General features: G+C 41.2%; 1 protein-coding gene across 6 annotated transcripts; it reads left to right on the plus strand.

Annotated features, from left to right (window-relative positions):
- Positions 1 to 711: 711 nt before the first annotated feature.
- NBR1 (NBR1 autophagy cargo receptor) lies at positions 712 to 19,976 on the plus strand. 6 transcript variants are annotated; one of them, XM_053965352.1, is made up of 22 exons: positions 953 to 1,150; positions 3,463 to 3,525; positions 4,841 to 4,859; positions 5,000 to 5,133; positions 5,240 to 5,262; positions 6,075 to 6,272; positions 6,782 to 6,856; positions 8,075 to 8,286; positions 9,438 to 9,602; positions 10,066 to 10,272; positions 10,922 to 11,081; positions 11,587 to 11,874; positions 12,293 to 12,445; positions 12,903 to 12,978; positions 13,297 to 13,407; positions 14,176 to 14,367; positions 14,489 to 14,623; positions 15,211 to 15,544; positions 15,864 to 15,961; positions 16,500 to 16,569; positions 17,277 to 17,382; positions 17,746 to 19,976. In XM_053965352.1, the coding sequence occupies exons 6-22, from the start codon at positions 6,105 to 6,107 to the stop codon at positions 17,917 to 17,919; spliced, it is 2,724 nt and encodes a 907-aa protein (XP_053821327.1). In that variant the 5' UTR covers positions 953 to 1,150; positions 3,463 to 3,525; positions 4,841 to 4,859; positions 5,000 to 5,133; positions 5,240 to 5,262; positions 6,075 to 6,104; the 3' UTR covers positions 17,920 to 19,976. The 6 variants fall into 6 exon arrangements, with proteins under 6 accessions (XP_053821325.1, XP_053821322.1, XP_053821323.1 ...); XM_053965347.1 differs by lacking the exons at positions 953 to 1,150; positions 5,000 to 5,133 and adding an exon at positions 716 to 832; XM_053965348.1 differs by lacking the exons at positions 953 to 1,150; positions 5,000 to 5,133 and adding an exon at positions 716 to 832 and having other exon boundaries at positions 17,749 to 19,976.
- The last annotated feature ends 37 nt before the right edge of the window (positions 19,977 to 20,013 follow it).

Consider the following 20,013-nt stretch of genomic DNA (forward strand, 5'->3'; position numbering starts at 1 on the left):
CCGGGCCTGCAGCGAGGCCTGGCCGCCGGCTGAGAAGTGTCCCGGCACGGGCGGAGGGAGCGCGGTCAGCGCTCAGGGCCCTGGTCGCTCAGGGCCAGAGCGGTCAGTGCCAGGCCGGTGCCGGTGCTGGAGCGGTCAGTGCCAGGCCGGTGTCGGTGCTGGAGCGGTCAGTGCCAGGCCGGTGCCGCTGCGGTCGGTGTCGGTGCCAGGTCGGTGCCGGTGCCGGAGCGGTCGGTGCCAGGCCGGTGCGGTCGGTGCCGGAGCGGTCGGTGCCGTGCCTGTCTCCCCTCAGCGCTCAGCGCTCCCCGCGCCGCCTTTCGCGCCCTTCCCGCCCCGCCGCGCGCAGCCAATCCGGGGCCGCGGGGCCGGCGCGCGCCCCTGCAGCGCCCCCTGCCGGGCTCCTTCCCCGGGGCGGGGCGGGGCCGGGCCGGCCTGATTGGCTCTGATTCGCTCTGATTGGCAGCTGATTGGCCGCCGCCGCCACGTGATCCCGCCGGACGTGCGTGGCCGCGGCGCGCGCGCGCGCGCGCCCGGCTCTGTTATTGTTGTGGTTCCGCGACCCCCCCCCAGGCTCCGCCCTCCGACCAACCAGAGCTCAGGGCTGGATGAGTGACAGGCGGCTCCGCCAATAGCCGCGCGCAGCGGGCGGGGGGCCGGCCGCCCTCGGGCCGCCATGTTGTGCCTGTCGGGAGGGCTGGCGCCGCCGGCCCCGGCCCCGCGGGAGCGCGCCATGGAGCCGCGGGTCACCCTGCGCGTCACCTGCCGCGGCGACACCCGCACCTTCCTCGTGTCCCACCCGGCGCACACGACCTGGGCCGATGTGGAGGCCATGGTGAGTGCGGGCTGGCTGCGGGAGGCGGGGCGGGGTGTCCGCCGCAGCCGCCGGGAGCCGGCCCGGTCACCGAGGCTTTGAGAGCCCAGAGTGCTCGGCCGCGCTTTCCAAGGCAGTGTCCTCCATTTCACCGGCTGTTAGAACTGCTGGCTTATACGGCTGCGGTCTCGGTTTTTTTTATTTTCCTTGGTAGTATACTTTGTTCCTGCTGTGTGCTTACATTGACGTGAACGGCCTGGTTTGGAAAAAGATTCTCAAGGGCTCTTTTTTTCTGTGTGAGCAGCTGGTCTTAGCTGTGTTCTTTGCCCTTTTCTGCAGGTAGGGGCACTTGGTTTGGCTCTGTATCCCTCCCTAAAGTACATTCTATTCCTGTCATTTCCTGTTCTTGTTGAAGTACCTGTGGTGAAGTAACCCCCGTCTGTTGCTTTTCTGACAACTCGTCTGTGCTCTTTGGGGTCACGAATAGATTTTTGTTTGGTCCCTTGGTTCCCGGAGCTTTGTGTGTGCTAGTTTGTGTAGAACAGGGTCTGTCTGGGCCGTGCGTGCCTGGGCAGTCCCTTCTGAAGGTCTGTGTGTCCTGCACTTGGTGTCGTTAAGAGTTGGTTTGGGTGCTTGTTTTCAGGGCTGTTTAGGTACAATTCCTGACTGGCTTAGGGTGACATTGTGTTGTAAGGATTCCCTTGGCTATGATGAAACTAACATCATTATTATTATCATTATTGTCATTATTATTTATTAATTCTGTAGCAACTGTGCCATAGTTGAGACAGAGACAACACAAAGCAACTCCATTTTCAGAAGGCTTCAAACTGTTTTCATTATAGCCTGCATGCTTTTTATACATTCTTACAAAGCTCATAAGTTTACACTTTATCATTGGTCACAAAAGACAAAGTGCTCATTGGAATAGGCCGTTGCAGGTTGCTCTTATTTATCCTTCTTTCTTTCTTGATTTTTATGTCAACGACCTTGGTAGGAAATTCTTTCAGGGGTAAACATGGATCCTCTTATCAGACTTCTCTCTGGTTCACAGAAGTCACTGTAAAACCTCTTCCACACAACTGTTCTGGTTTTTTAAGCTTGCTTTCAAAGTTGCATCTGAAGAGATCTTGTTGCTGTCTTATTTTCTGTCCTTCAGCTCTTTTTCTGGCCGGTATATTCCAGTACACATGCAGGAGGGTTTTGTTTTATGAATTGCTCAAGTTCAAAGTTTGAACTGCATCATCATCACTTGCTGTATTTCAGTCCTCTGAAAGAGGCACTGGTTCAGTCCTAAAATACTTAGTGCAAGTAGACCTGCAGGAATGTCTGAGCTGGTCAGAATCCTGCTTGCATCAAAGCTGGAAGCAGATTACTGTGTAAGCACTGTGCTGCCCTTAATCTTAGGTATTCTGAGAGCCAGGGCGTGTTTGTTCAAGGTGTGGTGTTCTATTACAGTGTTTCCCTGAGGTAGAGCCAAGGGTTGTCTCTGTTGTGTGAATTACTGTTCCAAGGGAGCATCAGTTAAACTTGTGTCTTTGTTATATTTTGATATTTTATTCAATGTGTTTGGTGTTTGTAAGGGGTAAGGTGAGCTCTTATTCTGCCCTGAGTTTAACAATCTGTGGTACCAGACCATGTAAGTACAGAGCACAGACAAAACCAGTTGGCTCTGGCACTGCACTCCCAGACTTTGGGATGTGTTGCTGGAGGAGCCTGCCTGGAGCACGCTCAGTGCAGAACGTGTCCGTGTGTGCCGTGTCCGTGTGACTCCCCAGGAGCCTCTCTAGGCTGAGGCTGCTGCTGTTCTGTTAGGTCAACGTGTCAACAACGTGTCAGTTGTTTCAGAGAGTTTCTGTTGGGAAAATACAGCTTTGGTAGGAAGCTGTACAAAAATGAACTGTTATTCCTATTCCCATAGCTTTGCCTGAGAGCCCCTTAATTTAAAAATTATAACAATTCTGAAGGAGGGGGTTTACATTTTCCATTTTAAGGAAAAGGAGGGCTGCTGCTCTCCTTAGCAGACTCCTGACTTTTCAAATCAAGACAGAAAAATACAGCTTTTGTAGGAACCTGGTACAAAAACATCCAGGAGTCTCAAAGACTCAGCATGTGGAAACAACTGTTTCATTTCATGGTTCATTTGGTGCTGCCCATCCTGCCTTGTTAATGTAAAATGCAATATAACTGCTCAGCTTTATTCTCTGAATTTTGATAGGCTGAGAAAAGGCTGATCACCTTTGTGAGCTGTTTCCCAGGTGCTTTTTAATGTAAAATATAGAGTTTAGGGATTGTTTGCCTTTGTCTTCATATTTTGCAGTGTTTACCACGACTGAGTTTGTTAACCCTGAGCTTGTCCTCTTTGAATGGGAAGGTTATTATTATTTATTTTGGAGTAAACATTAACTGGGCAAGGTGCAAGAGGAAAAAGATGTGTTTATTCTTTTCATTAGAGAAAGTTAGTAAAGCTTGGAGGGAAGTCACTGGGATGAGTTCAGCTCCAGAGGAATGGATTTGGTAAAACAGTGTTTGCTTCAACTGAGGAACTGAAGGGAGAGATAGAAGGGTTTTGATGTTATTCCTAATTAATAATCATCATTAACTGAGGTCCTGCATCACTATGGTTTTGTGTTCTTTTTTTTTCATTACAGGTTAAAGTTTCATTTGACCTGGACAACATTCAGATCAAATACATTGATGAGGATAATGATGAGGTAAAACACCTGCCACCCCACCCTCCCAATAAGTCAACCAAAAAATGGCTGGTGGCAGAAATGATTTTCTGCCTCGTGATGATTTGTAGTGGGTCTTTTAGGAGAGTCTTTTATGCAGATTGGGGTGGGGGAATGTTTGCCCCTTTAATAAGAAAATGGTTGATAGTCTTGTGATTTTACTCTTAATGCAACATACATATTTTAAAATACTTTTTTTAGAAGCTAGTGCCTTTCTCTTTCCCATCCTGTTGAAACACCCAGTGGTTGTCTGTGCTCTGAGGGAGGAATGTTTCTGTTGAGGAACTTTTTTATTTTTTAACTTTTATATTTTTAAATTTTTATAAGGTAGTTGTAACTATTTGTGTTTGCAACTGTGGTAAAGCCCTGTCCCTTCACTCTAGACACCTTCCTCTGGAAAATGTAGGTCCCCTGTCATTAGCATATGTTTGCTTCAGTGATCTGGTGTACTCAAATCCTCTGCTTGCTTTATGCAATTGCTGTAATCTCCAAGCAGATTACTGACTCAGAAAACAAATTGGTTACTTCTGGTTGTCCTTGTTGAGTAACTTCCTGCTTGGCACAGTCTCACCCTCTCCTATTATTTTTGTTTATCTAGAGATTCAGAGGGGAATGTAACTCTCACACAGAATGACCTTCTGCAAACACAGTTTTCCACTGCTTGGATTATAGCTCTACTAAATGCGATGGGGGCTCTTGTTCTTACTTTTTTTCCCTAAGGGGAAGTATCAAGAAGATTTTAACAACCTTTCAGGGAATGATTCTCCCCTTATTTTCTAGCCTGTATAGTATATAAATATAGAGATGCATCTCTGAAAGCTTTTTTTATGAAATACTGAGCAAACATTGTTCAGAATCCCGTGATGCCGTGGGATTAAATAGCTTCTTGTGTGACTTCTATGTGCAGAATTGATAATTGATTTTCTGTAGAAGAATGGCCTTATGAAACACTTAATTGGTCTATTGAAACACTTAACTGGGCATTTAAAGCAACTGGGGCCAAGCTCTGGACTTGTGCAGTGAGGCCAGGGGTACAGGCAGTGACTTTCTGAGGAGAGCAGGCTTGTTCTGGGTGCCAGCAGTGCCAGAGCTGCCTCCTGTGCCAATCCAGTGACAAACATGGGCTGCTTCAAAGCACCACAGCGTTGGGTAATGATTAAACATGGCAACAACAAGTGTCTAAAGGACTGCTGTCTTAAAAACTGAATAAAAGTATGTTGATTCTGAAGTGTGTTAATTTTAAGAGAATTGCAAAAATGTGCCTGTGGCTCTTGTTCACTGTTACTTTTCTTTGCAGGTCTCTGTGAACAGCAAAGGTGAGCTGCTGTTTTATTGAGGTGAAATCAAGATAAGAGACCCCAACTGTTGCTTGTGTTTTTTGAAGATGCAGTTGAGAATGCTTGTTTTTTGATTTTTGTTTTTTTGTATATGATTTGGCATCAAATTCTTCCCAAAGGAAAGAATTCTTCATCCATAAGAAAAAATTGGAAGTGACTAAATTAACGGAATGTTGTGGCTCTCAGCTGTGAAAATGTGTGCTTGTTGTTGTATATACAATTTCTTGCACTAATTTAAGAAAATTTACAGAAGGTAGGGGAAGCTCCTTGTCATGTAAGGGTTTCTCAATACTGTGTGATAAACTTAAATCTGTTGTGTGAGATAGGGGCCATTCACATTTCTTTCTATTTTTCTTTAGAGGAATATGAAGAAGCTCTGAAGGTAAATGTGTTTTTTGACTTTTTTCAATATATTCATCCTTCTCCAATTAAAATTGATGTAGCTGAGAAAAAAAATGGCATTACCTGGCCCAGGAATTCAGAATAGCTGTTTTCCAGCTTTGGACAGTAGCTTGAATGTCTTATTACTTTTTTTTCTTCCATCCTTTGTTTTTATAATTTAGTTGACTAGGCAGTTAGGATTCAGGACCCTGAGCAGCAGTGGGTTGGTTAAGGACTGACTTTCTCAAACCCTTCAATAGTAATCCCATATTTGGAAATATTTGGCTTTAGTGAAACCCTTCAAAAATCTTGCCACATAGACTCTGCTGCTGGAGTATATCATTAAAACCTATTAGAGTCAAGGCTTAGTTACTTTATAAGCAGTTGGACAAAATAAGAATTGCATTCCTTTGCATTTCTGTTTTACATTATTAAGTCTTTCAGAACTTTTTTGGTCATGGTTTGAATTTCAAATCTGATCATTTCGAAATAATCATAAATTCCTGGACAGAATCTATTGTTTGCTGGCTCCTATGAACACTTTATTGTAGGCTGAAAAATTCCAGTAGGATATTTGCATAATTATCCTTTGGCTTTTAATAAACTTTTATAATAAGTATATTAATAACCTTTCAGAAGTAGAATATCAGCTGACTCTACCTTGGCATCTCTCTCAGTTTTTCTTTTTGTGCCTGTTAGTCTTTCCCCACCCTTTTGCCAAACTCTCCAATGTAGCGTGATACTGTATTTTTACAGATTGTGTATGCTGATTATAAGTGAAAAACATGGTGTATGTATGTACTGTTTATTTAGATTGCAGTTAAACAAGGAAATCAGCTTCAGATGAATGTCTATGAAAAGAACTCTTCTCATGCTTTGCAAGTGCATGAAAAAAATGTGACAGAAAAGCCGGTGCTTCTTAAAGATGAGAAGAAACCACTTTTGCATTATTCCTCCATAGCTCAGGGATTAGAAGAAGAATTAAAAAATGACCAGGAGATGACCATTCAGGTAAGAAGCTGAGCTGCATTAAAACAAAGAATTAATAAATGTAATTCACTTTGTAGACTGATTGTCCTCTTTAGCTGTATATAAAAACTAGGTTCAGAAGTTGGTCTCTGCTTTCAGCTACCTGCACCTGTTGAAGCTCACCAAATAGTTTGAATGTCTTCAAGAGGATAATTTAATGCTGTCTTTAGAAATACCAGTGCTTTCATGTTGACCATTCTTAAGTATTTTGATAAACAGAGCAATTCATCTCCTGAAGCCATCATTGCCATCTGGTAACTTCAGGCTGACTTGACTTCTCTGGTGTGTAATTACACACAAATGCTAATGAGGCAGAAACGTTTCAGGAAAATGCCAGTGGCTTTGTGTTGCTTCTCCACTGTTTTCTGAAGAACTTTAAATATTTTTCTATAAAGACACTTAAAAGCTATTTCAGCAGTTAACTTGCTGTGTTGAGGATTTTTTTTAAACTTTGCATACTTTTTGTATGTTTTGTTTTGTTTTTTTTCCAGCAAAAGTCAAATCAGACCAGAACAGAAAGCACAAATGAAAATCCTCCAGAATGGTTTACTAGCTACTTGGAAACAGTAAGTGTATTGGCTTGCAAGTTTTGATATACTTAAATACACAAGAAGTTGTGTTGTTGTTGGAAGAAATCTTTGTGATGCCTGACTTTACACATCTGAACACTCTTGCCATCAGCACGTGTGACCAGGATCTTAATGAGAATTAGATGTCTAACTATGTCTGCAGTGAAAGGGATACCTTAAAAACCCCAAAACAATAAACTTGATCCATACCACTTGTGAAAAGTGGAATGTTTATGCATTTGATTTAATTTGAGTGTAGTTTTAAGTAGCTCCCATAACAGAATCCTTGTGGCACTCCAGACAGCCACAGGAATTCCAGACCACTCATTGTGGGAGAGCATGAACAGCGTTGCTCTTGACTGCCCACTTTCACCAGGGCAGTACTTTTGGTTCCTGTGATTGAAAGCAGAGCATTTGATGACTTTACTTTTCTTGACTGTTCACTTTGAGAAAATACTTCCAGGAAGCCATTGACAATAAGCTACAGTTAAGAGGTGGATGTTAATTTGTTTTGAACAGCTAATAAACATCACTGAAAAGCAGTTTGATATCACTGCAAAGAATTAATGAGCTAGCAGATTCTTGAAACTATGTGCATTTATCTTTAAGTTTTTTTCTCTAGTCTCCTTTCCTTTGCCACCTATTTATACAAACTAAAAATTAGGGTAAGTTCATGGTTATGTTTAAGACATTACTGATGGGCAAATCAGAACTTAATGGTAGAGAGTCCAGAGGGGTTTTGGAGTTTTAGTAATTGTTTTGGAGATGAGTATCCTTCCCTTCATGCGAGCTTATGGAAGAAAAACAATATTGTAAGCACAAATATGTGATTTTTAACTTGTCTTTTTAAAAGCTCTGGATTGGTATTTTCTAAAATAAAAGTCCTGTCTGAGGAATGTGGTATTTGTTGATATATTTTATATATTATATATGTTGTATATCATATATATGAAAATATTATAATAACATGACAGTATTATAATATTATGTGATATATACAATATGATAATATTATACTAATGTAATGTGACAGTAATATCATATGTCATGTGTATTATATATAATCATAATTTTATGAAGAGTGTGCTGGGGGTAGGGGAAATGATTCTGAAGTAGTCTATGGCTACTGACAGATTGGAGACTTGTGACAATGTAACTCAACATTTCAAACTTAATAGCTGGGTCTCATTCATGACTACTTTAATTTCTTTCCAGTTCAGGGAACAAGTAGTTAAGGAGACTGTTGAGAGGCTGGAGCAGAAGCTGTATGAGAAGCTTGTTCATTGCAGTCAGCCCCCAGAGTTTTGTGAGAGCTCATTTGCAGCAGCACCTGCGGAGAGCCCGTCGGGGAGCAGCAGCCAGTGTGACTGGCTCATGTCCTGCTGCAGCTGCCAGGCTCGCATTGTCGGGGTCCGCTACCAGTGCAGGTAGGGTGTGCTGGGAGTGGGGAACCTGCCAGGCACAGCCCCTGAGTGACTGAGAAACTGTCTTGGGGTTGGTTAGGTACTTCTAGGTGCCTGATCTGCAGCCTGCTGGACATTTCAGTGCAGCTGGGAGTGGGGAACCGGCCAGGCACAGCCCGTGAGTGACTGAGAAACTGTCTTGGGGTTAGGTACTTCTAGGTGCCTGATCTGCAGCCTGCTGGACATTTCAGAATGTCTGCAACGTGCACAGCTGATGTTCTCGCCTGTGGTCACTAGACTGTATCTGCATAAAAGCAAGATTAATACTGTTTTGAGAAAAGGTGATAAAGTGAGAGAACTTTATAATGCTGTGTTCTCAATGAACACAGTTCAGAGAACTTTATAGCTGTGTTCTCAATGACTCTCTACGTTATCTGTGTTGGACACGCAGTAATTGTAATGGAAAAGGTTTTGTTTGGTTAACTAAACAAAAAAGCAAGAATTAGAACCACTAGTTTGTAATAGATGTTTGTTTGGTTCTGAGTCAGTGAGACTAAGGCAAGTCATACTTTTTCTTAATGATTGCACCATGTCTGTCTAATAATATGAAATAGATTTTGATTAATGTCTTAAGTGAGATGTTAAAAGTGAGAGTTCTATCTAAATAAGGCAACTGCTGTAAAGATCAACATTTTGGGACTAGGTAAAAGCAGTGGATGAAATGCCAACAGGAGTTTTTATTTGGATTGTTTTTTCCTTGCTGGCGGGAGATGACAGTCTGGTTTTTATCTGTTCTGTTCCTGGAGGAGCAATCTGCTTTGCATCCCTGAATGCTTGTTGACTTAGCCTCTGTATTTTCATAAGTACGGTGCTGTTTCTGGCACTGGATTTTGATAAAATGTTCTGCCCTTTGTAGCAACAATTTTAGTCACTTGTGCTAAAGGAAGCATCAATTTTTTTCTGATCGTGTTCAAAGAAGTGGGAACTGTGTTGCAGTTTTGCCAAGAAGAGAGATAATCATGTAGGTATTCCACATAGCTCCAAATACTGATCTATAAGTGAGACATCCAGCTGCTGTCACTTTGGGACTGCTTACAGTGGTAGCATGATACAAAGTTGTTTCTCTGCAGAAATTCTTTGCCTCTTGGTGACCTTCTGTCTTTTCTGCTTCGCAGCCTTTGTCCAGCCTACAATATCTGTGAAGAGTGTGAGGCAGGAACATATGCACATGATCCAAACCACGTCTTGTTAAAGCTGCGCAGACCCATCCCCTGCGTGGCTGACAGTTACAGCCTGGCTGAGCTCGCCCCACGCCTGCCTGCCACTCTGGAGCAAGTCAGGTAAATGGTGGCACCTGGCAATGCCTGGCAAGATTGGCCTGGTTGCAAGTGGAGACACCTGTGTTGGAGTTAAAGTTCAGCTTTTATTTTAGAGATAACAAGAAATGAAAGTGGTTCTCAAACTTTGTTGTGAGTAGCTAAAAACAGCTATGTACCTATAAAGGGCCTAAGTCATAAATCTTACAGTGTTTCTAATAATAAAGACAGACTTTTGTGTCATAGATGGGTAGCAAACTTTGAGAACTTGCTTTTTCTTTGAGCATTCTGTGTCTTTTTTTGTTCTTTCAGAGACGATTCAAAATAGTTCCACAAGCAACTGTGGGGATGTTCTTTTAAAATCATTTGGTATCCAGCCTAGAAGCATGGGATATTTCCTGAAGGGTTCACTTGAGACTAAGACTGTGTTGGCTAAAGGTAAATTCTGATCAGTTTAATGTAATAAGGTGTGTTAATTGTTTTGCAGGCTCCAGAAACAGATGGACAAAAGATTTCTGAAGGCAGAGAAGCAAAGATTGCGAGCAGAAAAGAAACAGCGAAAAGCAGAGGTCCGAGAGCTCAAAAAGCAGCTAAAATTGCACAGGAAAATTAATCTGTGGAACTCTGTCCATGTATTGGAAACAAATGGCTCACCTACTCTGAAATCTGAGAGTGTCCAGCCTAACACCTTCCTGTAAGGCTTGTTGTTAACTGAGCATCTGGTAGTTGTGCTGTCTGACCTTTTGTTATGAGACCAAGTTAAAGTAACAGAAGGAAAGTTATGGAATTGCTCATTTGAAGTGTGATTTGTCATTTGACTGGGTGAGAATTCTGTCCAAATGCCATTTGCAAGGTAGAGTGTTTTTAATTGAGAGTAGGAGAAAGGAAAAAAAAAAAAAAGGTGACTGATGGTTATTACCAGAAATGTAGTGATTTATGTAGATTTAGGAAGAAGAGGATTGCCTAGGATTATGCATACACATGCATGCTCATACAGTGTAAATTAACATTTACTGCCAGTTTTAAAAAAGTCTGTATCTTCCTGCTTTATTAAGTGTGTCTGCATAAAGTCAAGTACATTCTGTTTATTTATGTTCAGTGCTGTTTTTTCTTTTTTTTTAATGTGCTTTTAAGCTGAGGTTCATTAGACAGCAGTATTTGCAGGCAACTGCTCTGCATTTCCCACTCCCTTAGAGTGTATGAATGTGCAGTGTACACCTTGTATAGTTTGTTTATTTAATTAATCCATTCAATTTAGGGCATTTAAAAGCCAAATTAACATCAATCAGCAGCTGAACTTCAGTTTTGGGGTATTTTTTTTTGTTTCCTCTCTCCAATCCCAGGAGTCCTAATCAGCCCTTCCAAGCAATTGTCCCAACACTAAGTGCAGTATTTGTGGATGAGAATTTGCCTGATGGTACTCACTTGAAACCAGGAACAAAGTTTATCAAACACTGGCGAATGAAAAATACTGGCAATGTGGAATGGAGCTCAGACACAAAGGTATCTTGCCTTTGCTCTTCCTTCTACACACTAAAATCATTCTGGGAGATAATACTTGTGGTTGAATTCTCTGTTAGGACCTGTTTAAGATTTCCTTTGGCCTGTTGATTCACAGCTGGGAATTCTGAGGCAATAAGCTGTGTAGGTACTCTTTACAAGTGTAGGCTATGGGAAGGAAGGGGTTCAGAGTACCATCACTGATGGTGTTTCCCATTAATAGTATGTCCCCCATGTTATAATGGTGCAGTTTGACCGTGTTTACAACTGCTCTGTTGCTTTTCTGACCTCCAAAACCCTTTGTTCTGTGAGTGGCTGCCTTTGTGTTGAAAGATGGGGGTATCTTTGTGTTGATAGTGGCTACTGTGAGGATGTGTACTAGCAGCCTGTCTTCTCCATGCCTGGTACCTACAAGACCTTTCAGCACAGGAACTCTGCTTCCTACTGCCCACACTTTGCAGAGAAGCTTGAGAAGTTAACTTTTGGCTTTTTCTGTTGTATATTTCAGTTGAAACTTATGTGGGGTAATCTGACCTTAGCATCTGCCGAGAAGAAAGATGTGATAGTGCCATCCCTTCCATCTGGACAAGTAGGAACTGTTTCAGTTGAGTTTGTAGCTCCCAACATAGAAGGAACTTACACTTCTCACTGGAGACTGTCACACAGAGGGGAACAGTTTGGGCCAAGGATCTGGTGCAGTATTGTTGTGGATCCCTCTCCAGCTGCTGACTATGTAGAAAGTGATTGGAAGGATTCTGACTCCTGTCAGAAGAGTAGTGCTTCCAGAACCAAACAGGCAAGTCACTCACCTGGTATTTGGGGCAGCCCAGAATTGCCCAGAAGAAGGAGCATTGTGTATTATTTGGCATAGTATTCCTAACTAACTATTCAAGGGGATTCTTTTAGCTGTTTGCTTTTAAATTTTATTTTTAATAGGAAAGAAATACAACATATGTTGCATTTATAAGTTCTGAAGTAGTTGTTTTTTGACAGGCATGACATTAGCTATCAGTCTGTTGCAGCTGTTTGTCTACTTCTTTGAACTGAAACACTGCAGCATTTCTTTTTGTTAGGTCTTGTCCTTTTGGCTTTGTAATAAGTTGATTTAAATTTCTTTCAAATTACTTGTGTGTTTACACAAAATTCAGGCTTTGGAGTTCATGTGATGTTTTATTTACTGTGGCTAAGGTGTTTCTATTTTTTTGTTTTTGTAGGATGCTTCCTTAGAGACAGAAACAGGTTCTCAGCTGATAGGTGAAATTGCAGAGCAGGCTGAAATATCTCTGCCAACTGTTCCTTTAAAGATCAAAAATCTGCCAAGTGAGAGAGAATTTTATATCCCATCTGTTGATCTCCTCACTGCACAGGTAAAGTGCTAAAATTCAGGTAAGTGTAAAGCAAACCACCTTGGGTTTGATGTCTAGGTAGGTAGACATCTGTAAGAATAAAATTTCTGAGCTTTAAAAATGGCCACTATTTTCAGAAAGAGTATTGCATTTTACATAGCAGAGCTGTTTTCTCAAACTGGTTATTAGACACTGTCATTATGTGGAAGGTATGTGTAGGACAGATAAAGATTCTCAAACAAGAATCAGCATTGAGTCTTTCTCTGGCCCTAACAAGGGAGTTCTTAGCTTTGTCCCTTGCTGCCCTAATTTGTGCACCATATTCAATGATGTAAATATATGTTGTGGGAAAACTGCCCTCTGAGATTGTGTTGAGGAACAAAGTGTTATTTGTACATCAATGGGATCTGTGCTGCCAAGTACAGATATGATTCAGTTTCAGAGTTTGTTCATGGAAACTGTCTGTTCTTTCCTGTAGGATTTGTTGTCCTTTGAGCTGTTGGACATCAATATTGTGCAGGAATTGGAGCGAGTGCCCCACAATACTCCTGTTGGTAAGGCTCCTGTGTTCTGTGTGCTCTCTCGAGCACAGACAGCTATCCTTTGTGTTCTTCAGTCTTGGCTTCTTTTCACCTTCATATCCCCAAGAACATAACATTCCAGATGTTGAGGAATGCTGCCATTTTCTTTGCACAGCCAGTGGCAGAGTAATGCAAAGCTAGTTGTTTATTCCACCAGATTATCTTTTAAAATAACTAAGTGTCTTCAGTCTTGAAAGAATGTCCCTTCAAAAGAATAACTTTAAAAAATGTTACCTCGTGGAGGCTCCTTCTCCTTTAGTGCCAATTATCTTTGCTCCCTGTGTTTTCCAGACATGACTCCATGCATGTCCCCTTTGCCACGTGACAGCCCCTTGCTGGAGAAACCTGGCTTAGGTCAGATAGAGGAGGAGAACGAGGGGAGTGGATTTAAACTAGTGCCTGGTAAGCAGTAGTCCTGAGGAGCTTGGGGGTGAAGGGAGGATATTGCCACTTCTCTGTAGTCAGCAAACCTGATGTCTGAAAGGAATTGTAACTACTGCCTTCCCCTTCTTTGGGGAAAAAAAAAATAAGGTTGTTTGGCTCATCAACCTGGAGTCTGACACTAGTTAGTGATTATAGAGGTTGGAGTATAATATAGATTGGAAATAGAAATCATAGAATCACAGAATGGTTTGGGTTGGGAGGGACCTTAAAGATTATTCAGTTCCACCCCCCTTCCGTGAGCAGCGACAGCTTCCCCTATCCCAGGCTGTTCCAAGCCTCATCCAACCTGGCCTTGGACACTTCCAGGGATGGGGCAGCTACAGCTTCTCTGGGCAAACTGTGCTAGGGCCTCCCCAGCCTCAAAAGGAAAAATTTCTGCCTAATACCTAATCTATATATACCCTCATCCATGTTAAAGTCTTTCCCTGCTGTCCTATTACTGCATGCCCTTGTATAAAGTCCTTTCAAATGCTTCTTTTTGATTTGTCTGGCCACTAGAATTGTTGGGAGAATTAACCATCTGCCCTTTATACACTAGGTTATACTCCAAACACTCCAGGTGCTCCCCATACTTCTCAATCATTTTTGTGTTCAACTTGAGCTGAATTAAATTTTTAGAAAGAACTAACACAGAATCAATATTAGCTGAGACTGGTCTAAAAAATTCTTCTTATAGTTACATTTCTTTGTTGTGGTGGTAAAATCTGTTACGTTTCTCTTTCCAAGGAATGGCAGAAGCCTGCCTTTCTGTGGACTCTTCTGTGGTGAAAGTGAAAGCTGAGCATGCATTGAACCAGGAGGAAGGGGAAGAAGATATGAGTGGGACTCAGTTTGTCTGTGAAACTGTAATTCGATCTCTGACCCTGGATGCTGCACCTGACCACAAGCCCCCACAAAAAAACCCCAAAATCCTCCAGAGTAAGTACTGTCATTAGCTGCCTTCTCTGGTTTGACTTGTTTGCAGTCAGACATGAGACACAAATTGCTCAGCTCAGGTGATTGATACCATTTAATTATTTTTCCTGATTGGTTTTATTAGATTCTCTACAAATACTGCAAGACACCTTCAGCTGCAATACGATAACTGAAGAATCTCCTATGATAAATAGTAATTCCACTTCCAAAAAGGAAGCAAAGATTCATCAGTCAGAACCAGTGACAGAAAATTCATGTGGTAAGTAAAATGGTCCTGAATGTAAGATAAAGCTGTAAAAAAATCATGTGTAAGAAGATCTGACACTGTTCTAGGAAATTGATCTTCATTAGATGAAGAGAATTGTCCCAGTTGTGAGAATCATTACATCAGAAAATTGGTGTCAGTACTTTAACAAGCAGCTAGTGTAACAGCTGATTTTTAAAGAAGTGAAATTGAGCCCAGAAGGTTCCATTTGGGTATTCAAATAAGTGCTCATACTTTATACATGGTGCCTCCATATTTTCTACATGTAGCTTGCAATGTTTCTGACCATGTTTCTAATTTCGGAGCTGAAAACTACAGTTTAAGTTCTCTATGTAGCTCTTACTCCAGTTTTTACTATGAGCATTAATACCAGCAACATATTTGCAAAGGCTTAACATTATGATCTATTACTCTTTCACACTACACCCTCCCCACAACAGGGAAAATTACACCATTAATGGCAGCAGCTAAGGTTTACAGTTGTTTCTAAATACTTGTCTCTTACAGCTGGGAGAATTCTGTCTCTGCTTTTGTCCATACAAAATGGACAATGGTTAATGCCTCACTTTTTTTCCTACTAGGGGACCCCCGTAGTGGTACTGGCAATTGTGATGAAGAGGAAGATGATAAAGATGATGTTCAGAGTCAGTGCTCCTCTGCTTCCTCAGAGGACTATATCATTATTCTCCCTGAGTGCTTTGACACCAGTCGGCCCTTGGGTGACTCCATGTATAGTTCAGCTCTTTCTCAGCCTGGTTTAGAAAAGACAGGAGAACCTGAAACAGTAGCAGAGAACCCAGAAGAGGGAAGCCAGCCACAGATCCAGAGGGACAGTGATACAGTGACAACTTCCCAAACACTGGCTGCAGTACCATTAACCCCAGCAGCTGTGGACAGCTTACCCCAGGCACAAAGGTATGATTTGGGGACCAAAACAAAATGGTGATGCTGGTATTGCTGTAGAGTCTGCAAGGTCTAATACTTTCCAAGCAGGAATTGTCATAAGAAAATTTTTATCATATACTGAGGTAAATGTTCTTAAATCCTGCAACTTTATAGAGCTTGATTTAGGCTCTATATTTTAGGCTCTATATTTTTAACTCACTGATTTAGGTGAGTGCAAGAGAGGGAGAGAAGGGTGCATGTGAAGTTTTTTCTTTTTTCTGTTATCATGACTTATTTATGTGTGTACATGTAGAATAAAAGTAGTGATGTTTTTGCCTTATGTTCTCAGGAATCTTTCATCTCTTCAGAATTCTATCTTCCAAGAACCAAACACACCAGCTTCAGAGCATATCTCTTCTGCTTCTCATGATCAAATACAAAGAGAAGGTATTGACAGTATTTAAATGCTGCAGACTATTGCTATCACCCATTCCTTATGCCTAGTATTGAATTTGATGTCTTCTTTCTCTTGAGGAGAGCAGAAATCTACCAAGTAAAGATTTTAGTTTTTCTCTGAGTGTTGAACTTTTGCTATATGGATGTTGCAAATAAAGAAATAATTGACTTTGTGGATCAGTTAAGAGCATCTATTATGGGAGATGGTAAGAGGATACTCAAAAGTACTTACAGGCATCTGGAAAATTACCTTGCTCTGGAATTGATGAGCTATGTATTTAAGCTGCTGTTCCAGTCACTGAGACAGCAGTTCCTCTTGTGTTAAACACCACTGATGAATCAGTCATATGGTTCTGAAAATCTTGACTGCTTTCACTGCAGTGACAATCTGGATGCCTGGTCTGCATAACTAAACTTAGAGTATTACTATTGTACTGAGACACACTTTTTTCTGTTTATGTATGTGTTGCATTTCTCCAGCTTAATTGTCATTAACTGGACATGTTGACATTTTGTCCACCTCTTCCAGAACCCAGTGGTGAAGATACTCATGGGCCTGGATCTTCTGCATTTCTCACTAAGTTCTCAGAATACCCAAGGTAATGAAGGTGAAGCTCTGACTTCACAAACACTATTTTAGACTGAGAACAGCTTACTTAGACACCTAGGAAAAAGCTCTGGCCTACAGATTTCATGTAGTCATTAATTTGGAGAGAGGTCTCCCTTCTTCAAGCAAACATGCTATGTTTTCATAAGATTTTGGTTTCTACTTGGGCACAAATCAAGAGGATGCAGAACTGGCAAGCCAAAGCTAATGAAGAGCTCAAGTTGAATGCTTCTAAAGTTCTGTGGGTTTTTTTTTCTGGAAAATCTCAGGATTCTTAGGATGGGGATTTTACAAGCTAGCTATAAAGTAGTCTTAAAATACTGAGACTGGAGAGGTAAGTCAAAATGTTGAGTAGAGTATTAAGTAACTGAAGTATTCATAGAAAGCAAATAGAAGTTACCCTACTCAGAATGGATGTGTCAGTGCACAGCTTTCATGTAGGTATGTTCTCTTCTAGATGAGAGCACTGAACCTTTACCAAAGGTCCCTTCACTGAAAGCATACACCCACAATTTAATAAAAGGCATCAAGAAACAGGAATGAGCTTCTTGTGTAGCTCACTTCCCAAACACTGCTGATTCCTCTGGATCACAGGCTCTTGTCTCCAACAGTCCTTGCCTCAACAGGCAGCAGCTTGCCTTTCACTGAAACAAACCCTTGGCTTTACTGACCCTAAAGCAGCACCTGGTCTCCTCACAGGTACCCTCAAGGCAGCAGCATTGCAGGAGAACTCATGAAAGGAGCTTTGTCAGTTGCTGCTTCTGCCTACAAAGCATTATTTGCTGGACCACCCATTATTGAACAGGTGAATGTCTTTCTGTGTGCCATGTGAGTTTCATTGAATGACAACCTTAAATTTACAGGTGTATGTTTAAGTGTATCAATATTCTGTATTGGAGTTAATGTAAGAGTAAAATGTTAAGTTTGATGCTGTCCCTTTGAGGTTTGCTGCTCTCAGCAGACTGGGAAATCTATGCCAAAGGGATGAAAGCATGTCTCTTGTAGCTCACCTTTGTAAGTGAGCAGTGAAAGGGATTATAAATGGCTTAAATGGGGCCAGCAGAGCCTCTGTGCCTCAGTTTGATTCTAGTATAATACAGGGCTGCTAGTTCAAATGGCAAAAAATAAATTAGCTTTTTAGACTTATCTTACTCCCTTTTGTTTTCAGCAGCCTGCAGCTCCAGAAGAGCAGACTGCCTCTCTGCTGTCCAGTCTGTGTGAGATGGGATTCTGTGACAGGCAGTTAAACCTGCGGCTGCTGAAGAAACACAACAATAACATGATTGAAGTGGTAACTGAATTGCTTCAGATCAGTAACAGAGACTGGTGCAGTAGGTGCTAAACCTGCCTGGTGGAGAGAGGAATAGTCTTCATTGAGTAAACTCCAATTAAAGATTGCAAGAGTAGCAGGCTGCTCCTCAGCTGCTCTCTGTTTGGAGGTTTGACGTAAAGCTTCAGCTTTTCTTTGAGCATTTGACTTCTTTTTACCCTCATGGAAGTGTCAAACAACCCTTGTGGCATCTCTTGAAATGGATACCAGAATTTCAGTTATTATTTGGACCTCTTAGTTAAATGAGTAGTCTTTAAATCTCTGATTTCAGATCAAATCCTTTTACCAGTGAATCATGTAGAACTAAACTTTGTACCCAGATGAGAACTTCCCATTTTATTGTGTATATACTTTTTATTTTAGGCAGCTGGAATTTTTTTGTTGGCTTAATTAGCTTTGGAATAGAAACCAGTGTAAAATGCTGCTGTAAAATGTAGTCCTGCTTAATTTACAAGAGATGCCTGAAACTAGGAGTTTTTTTGTTTTTTCTGAGGATTTAGTAATTGGTTTTCCAATGTGTGATAGTAAAGTGACAAATTTAAATCTTACAAATTATTCTAAGAAAAAGAAGTTGCTCATAAAAGAAAGCCATCTTGAATCATCAAACGACTTTTGAAAAGTCTAAAAGTGTAACTGCAGTTCAACTGATGAATACCAGTAAAGTTGTTGCTTCTTGTAGCAGAATGAAGCAGAATTACCACCAGCAATTGAACCTGTAATGATAGTGCACGCCAGATCTCTAACAGTAGAAGTATAACCTACATAAAACATTCTTTTAAAAATGGAGTGTCAGGGTAGGAAAGGCTTTTCTAGGAATCTTTACAGGCTCTTTGTAAAAATATTAAAAATTTGACCATTACCTTTTTTCACTATAGTGCAAACATTTTACTCTGTTAATACCAGATAAAAAAATGCAAGAATGTGTGGGAACCCAGACCTAAACTGGAGTACAAATTTTGGTAATGTTTAGGAATGGAAAGAATGCTTGAAGCAGGGATCACATAACTTTACATTAGAGTTTGAAAAATGCATTGACTTAAGCACTTTCAAATGTACAGTCTCCTCTGATGGTTTTAGCTGGTCCTGTGTTTCCATAGCCACATCTGTAGAATTCATTTTTCTCATAAGATTTTTCAGATGCCCATATTTAATTTGGAAATCTAAGAATTCCCTTCTAAATATGCTGAGAGATTTGATTCTGAAGAATGACATAAATGAGCACCAGACACTGCTGTGCAGTGGGGTATCCAGATAACTCCTCAGAGTTCAGTCCCTCAGCAAGTGACAGTGTTGGCTACGTTCTTACTTTCAAGTAAACATTTTTTCCTTGCTGCAGTAAGAGACCATTGATTCTATAATATTTTATATTGCTCCTGCTTCAGATTAGTATTCTGTTTTGTCACAGTGTCAGTATTGTGCTGACCAGATTGTCAGTAACTTTTTTAAAAGACTTTAGTACCCATAGAGATAAAATGCCATTGAAATAGTTCAAGAAAACAAATGTATCATACCACTTATGTTTTAAACCTATTTTTATAGATTGTGGAAGATACACTCTTAAATGTTTATTTTGAAATACAGTAGAAGTATTTTGCAGTGTTTCCCATCTCTCTGTACACCAGTACAACTGTGTGCTGTGGACCAGTTAAAGATCCTTCTGTAACTTTCCACCTTAACTTGGGTGTGTTGTTTTGAGTATCTTTTGACTAATGCCAACTGTAGAACCAGGAGGAGGAAGGACAGGGCTGAAATGCAGAACTGATGACACTTTGAAGCACAGTGTGGTTGTATTTGCTGGGGTCTGTCCGGCCCAGCAGCACCCACGTTTGCCATGTGTACCTTTGTACTTGGAATGTTCATGTGTTCTATAAAGTACAAAACTAAAACATTTGAGGAGGAGCACTTCACTGCAGATTGAAGTGGCAGGTGTGAGATGCTGTTCTCTTTAGGCTCCTTTTTCCTAGAGTTTAGATGCTGTATGCTCAGGCTTAAGATAGCTATATTTGTTGGCTTTGTATATTTTGTTAATGGATGCATCATATAATTTATAATATATTCTATAGAGCAGATGTGACCTCTGTGTGTCTTATTTCGGGCGAGCACAGG

The sequence above is a fragment of the Vidua chalybeata genome, chromosome 26, assembly GCF_026979565.1.
Source record: "Vidua chalybeata isolate OUT-0048 chromosome 26, bVidCha1 merged haplotype, whole genome shotgun sequence".
Classification (NCBI taxonomy): Eukaryota; Metazoa; Chordata; class Aves; order Passeriformes; family Viduidae; genus Vidua; species Vidua chalybeata.

Excerpts from the sequence above, each read along its gene's own strand:
- NBR1 (XM_053965347.1), top strand. The coding sequence starts at position 731 with ATGGAGCCGCGGGTCACCCTGCGCGTCACCTGCCGCGGCGACACCCGC. Across the intron at positions 6,273-6,781 it reads ACCAGGAGATGACCATTCAG|CAAAAGTCAAATCAGACCAG; the intron begins GTAAGAAGCTGA and ends TTTTTTTTCCAG. Across the intron at positions 15,962-16,499 it reads TGATCAAATACAAAGAGAAG|AACCCAGTGGTGAAGATACT; the intron begins GTATTGACAGTA and ends CACCTCTTCCAG.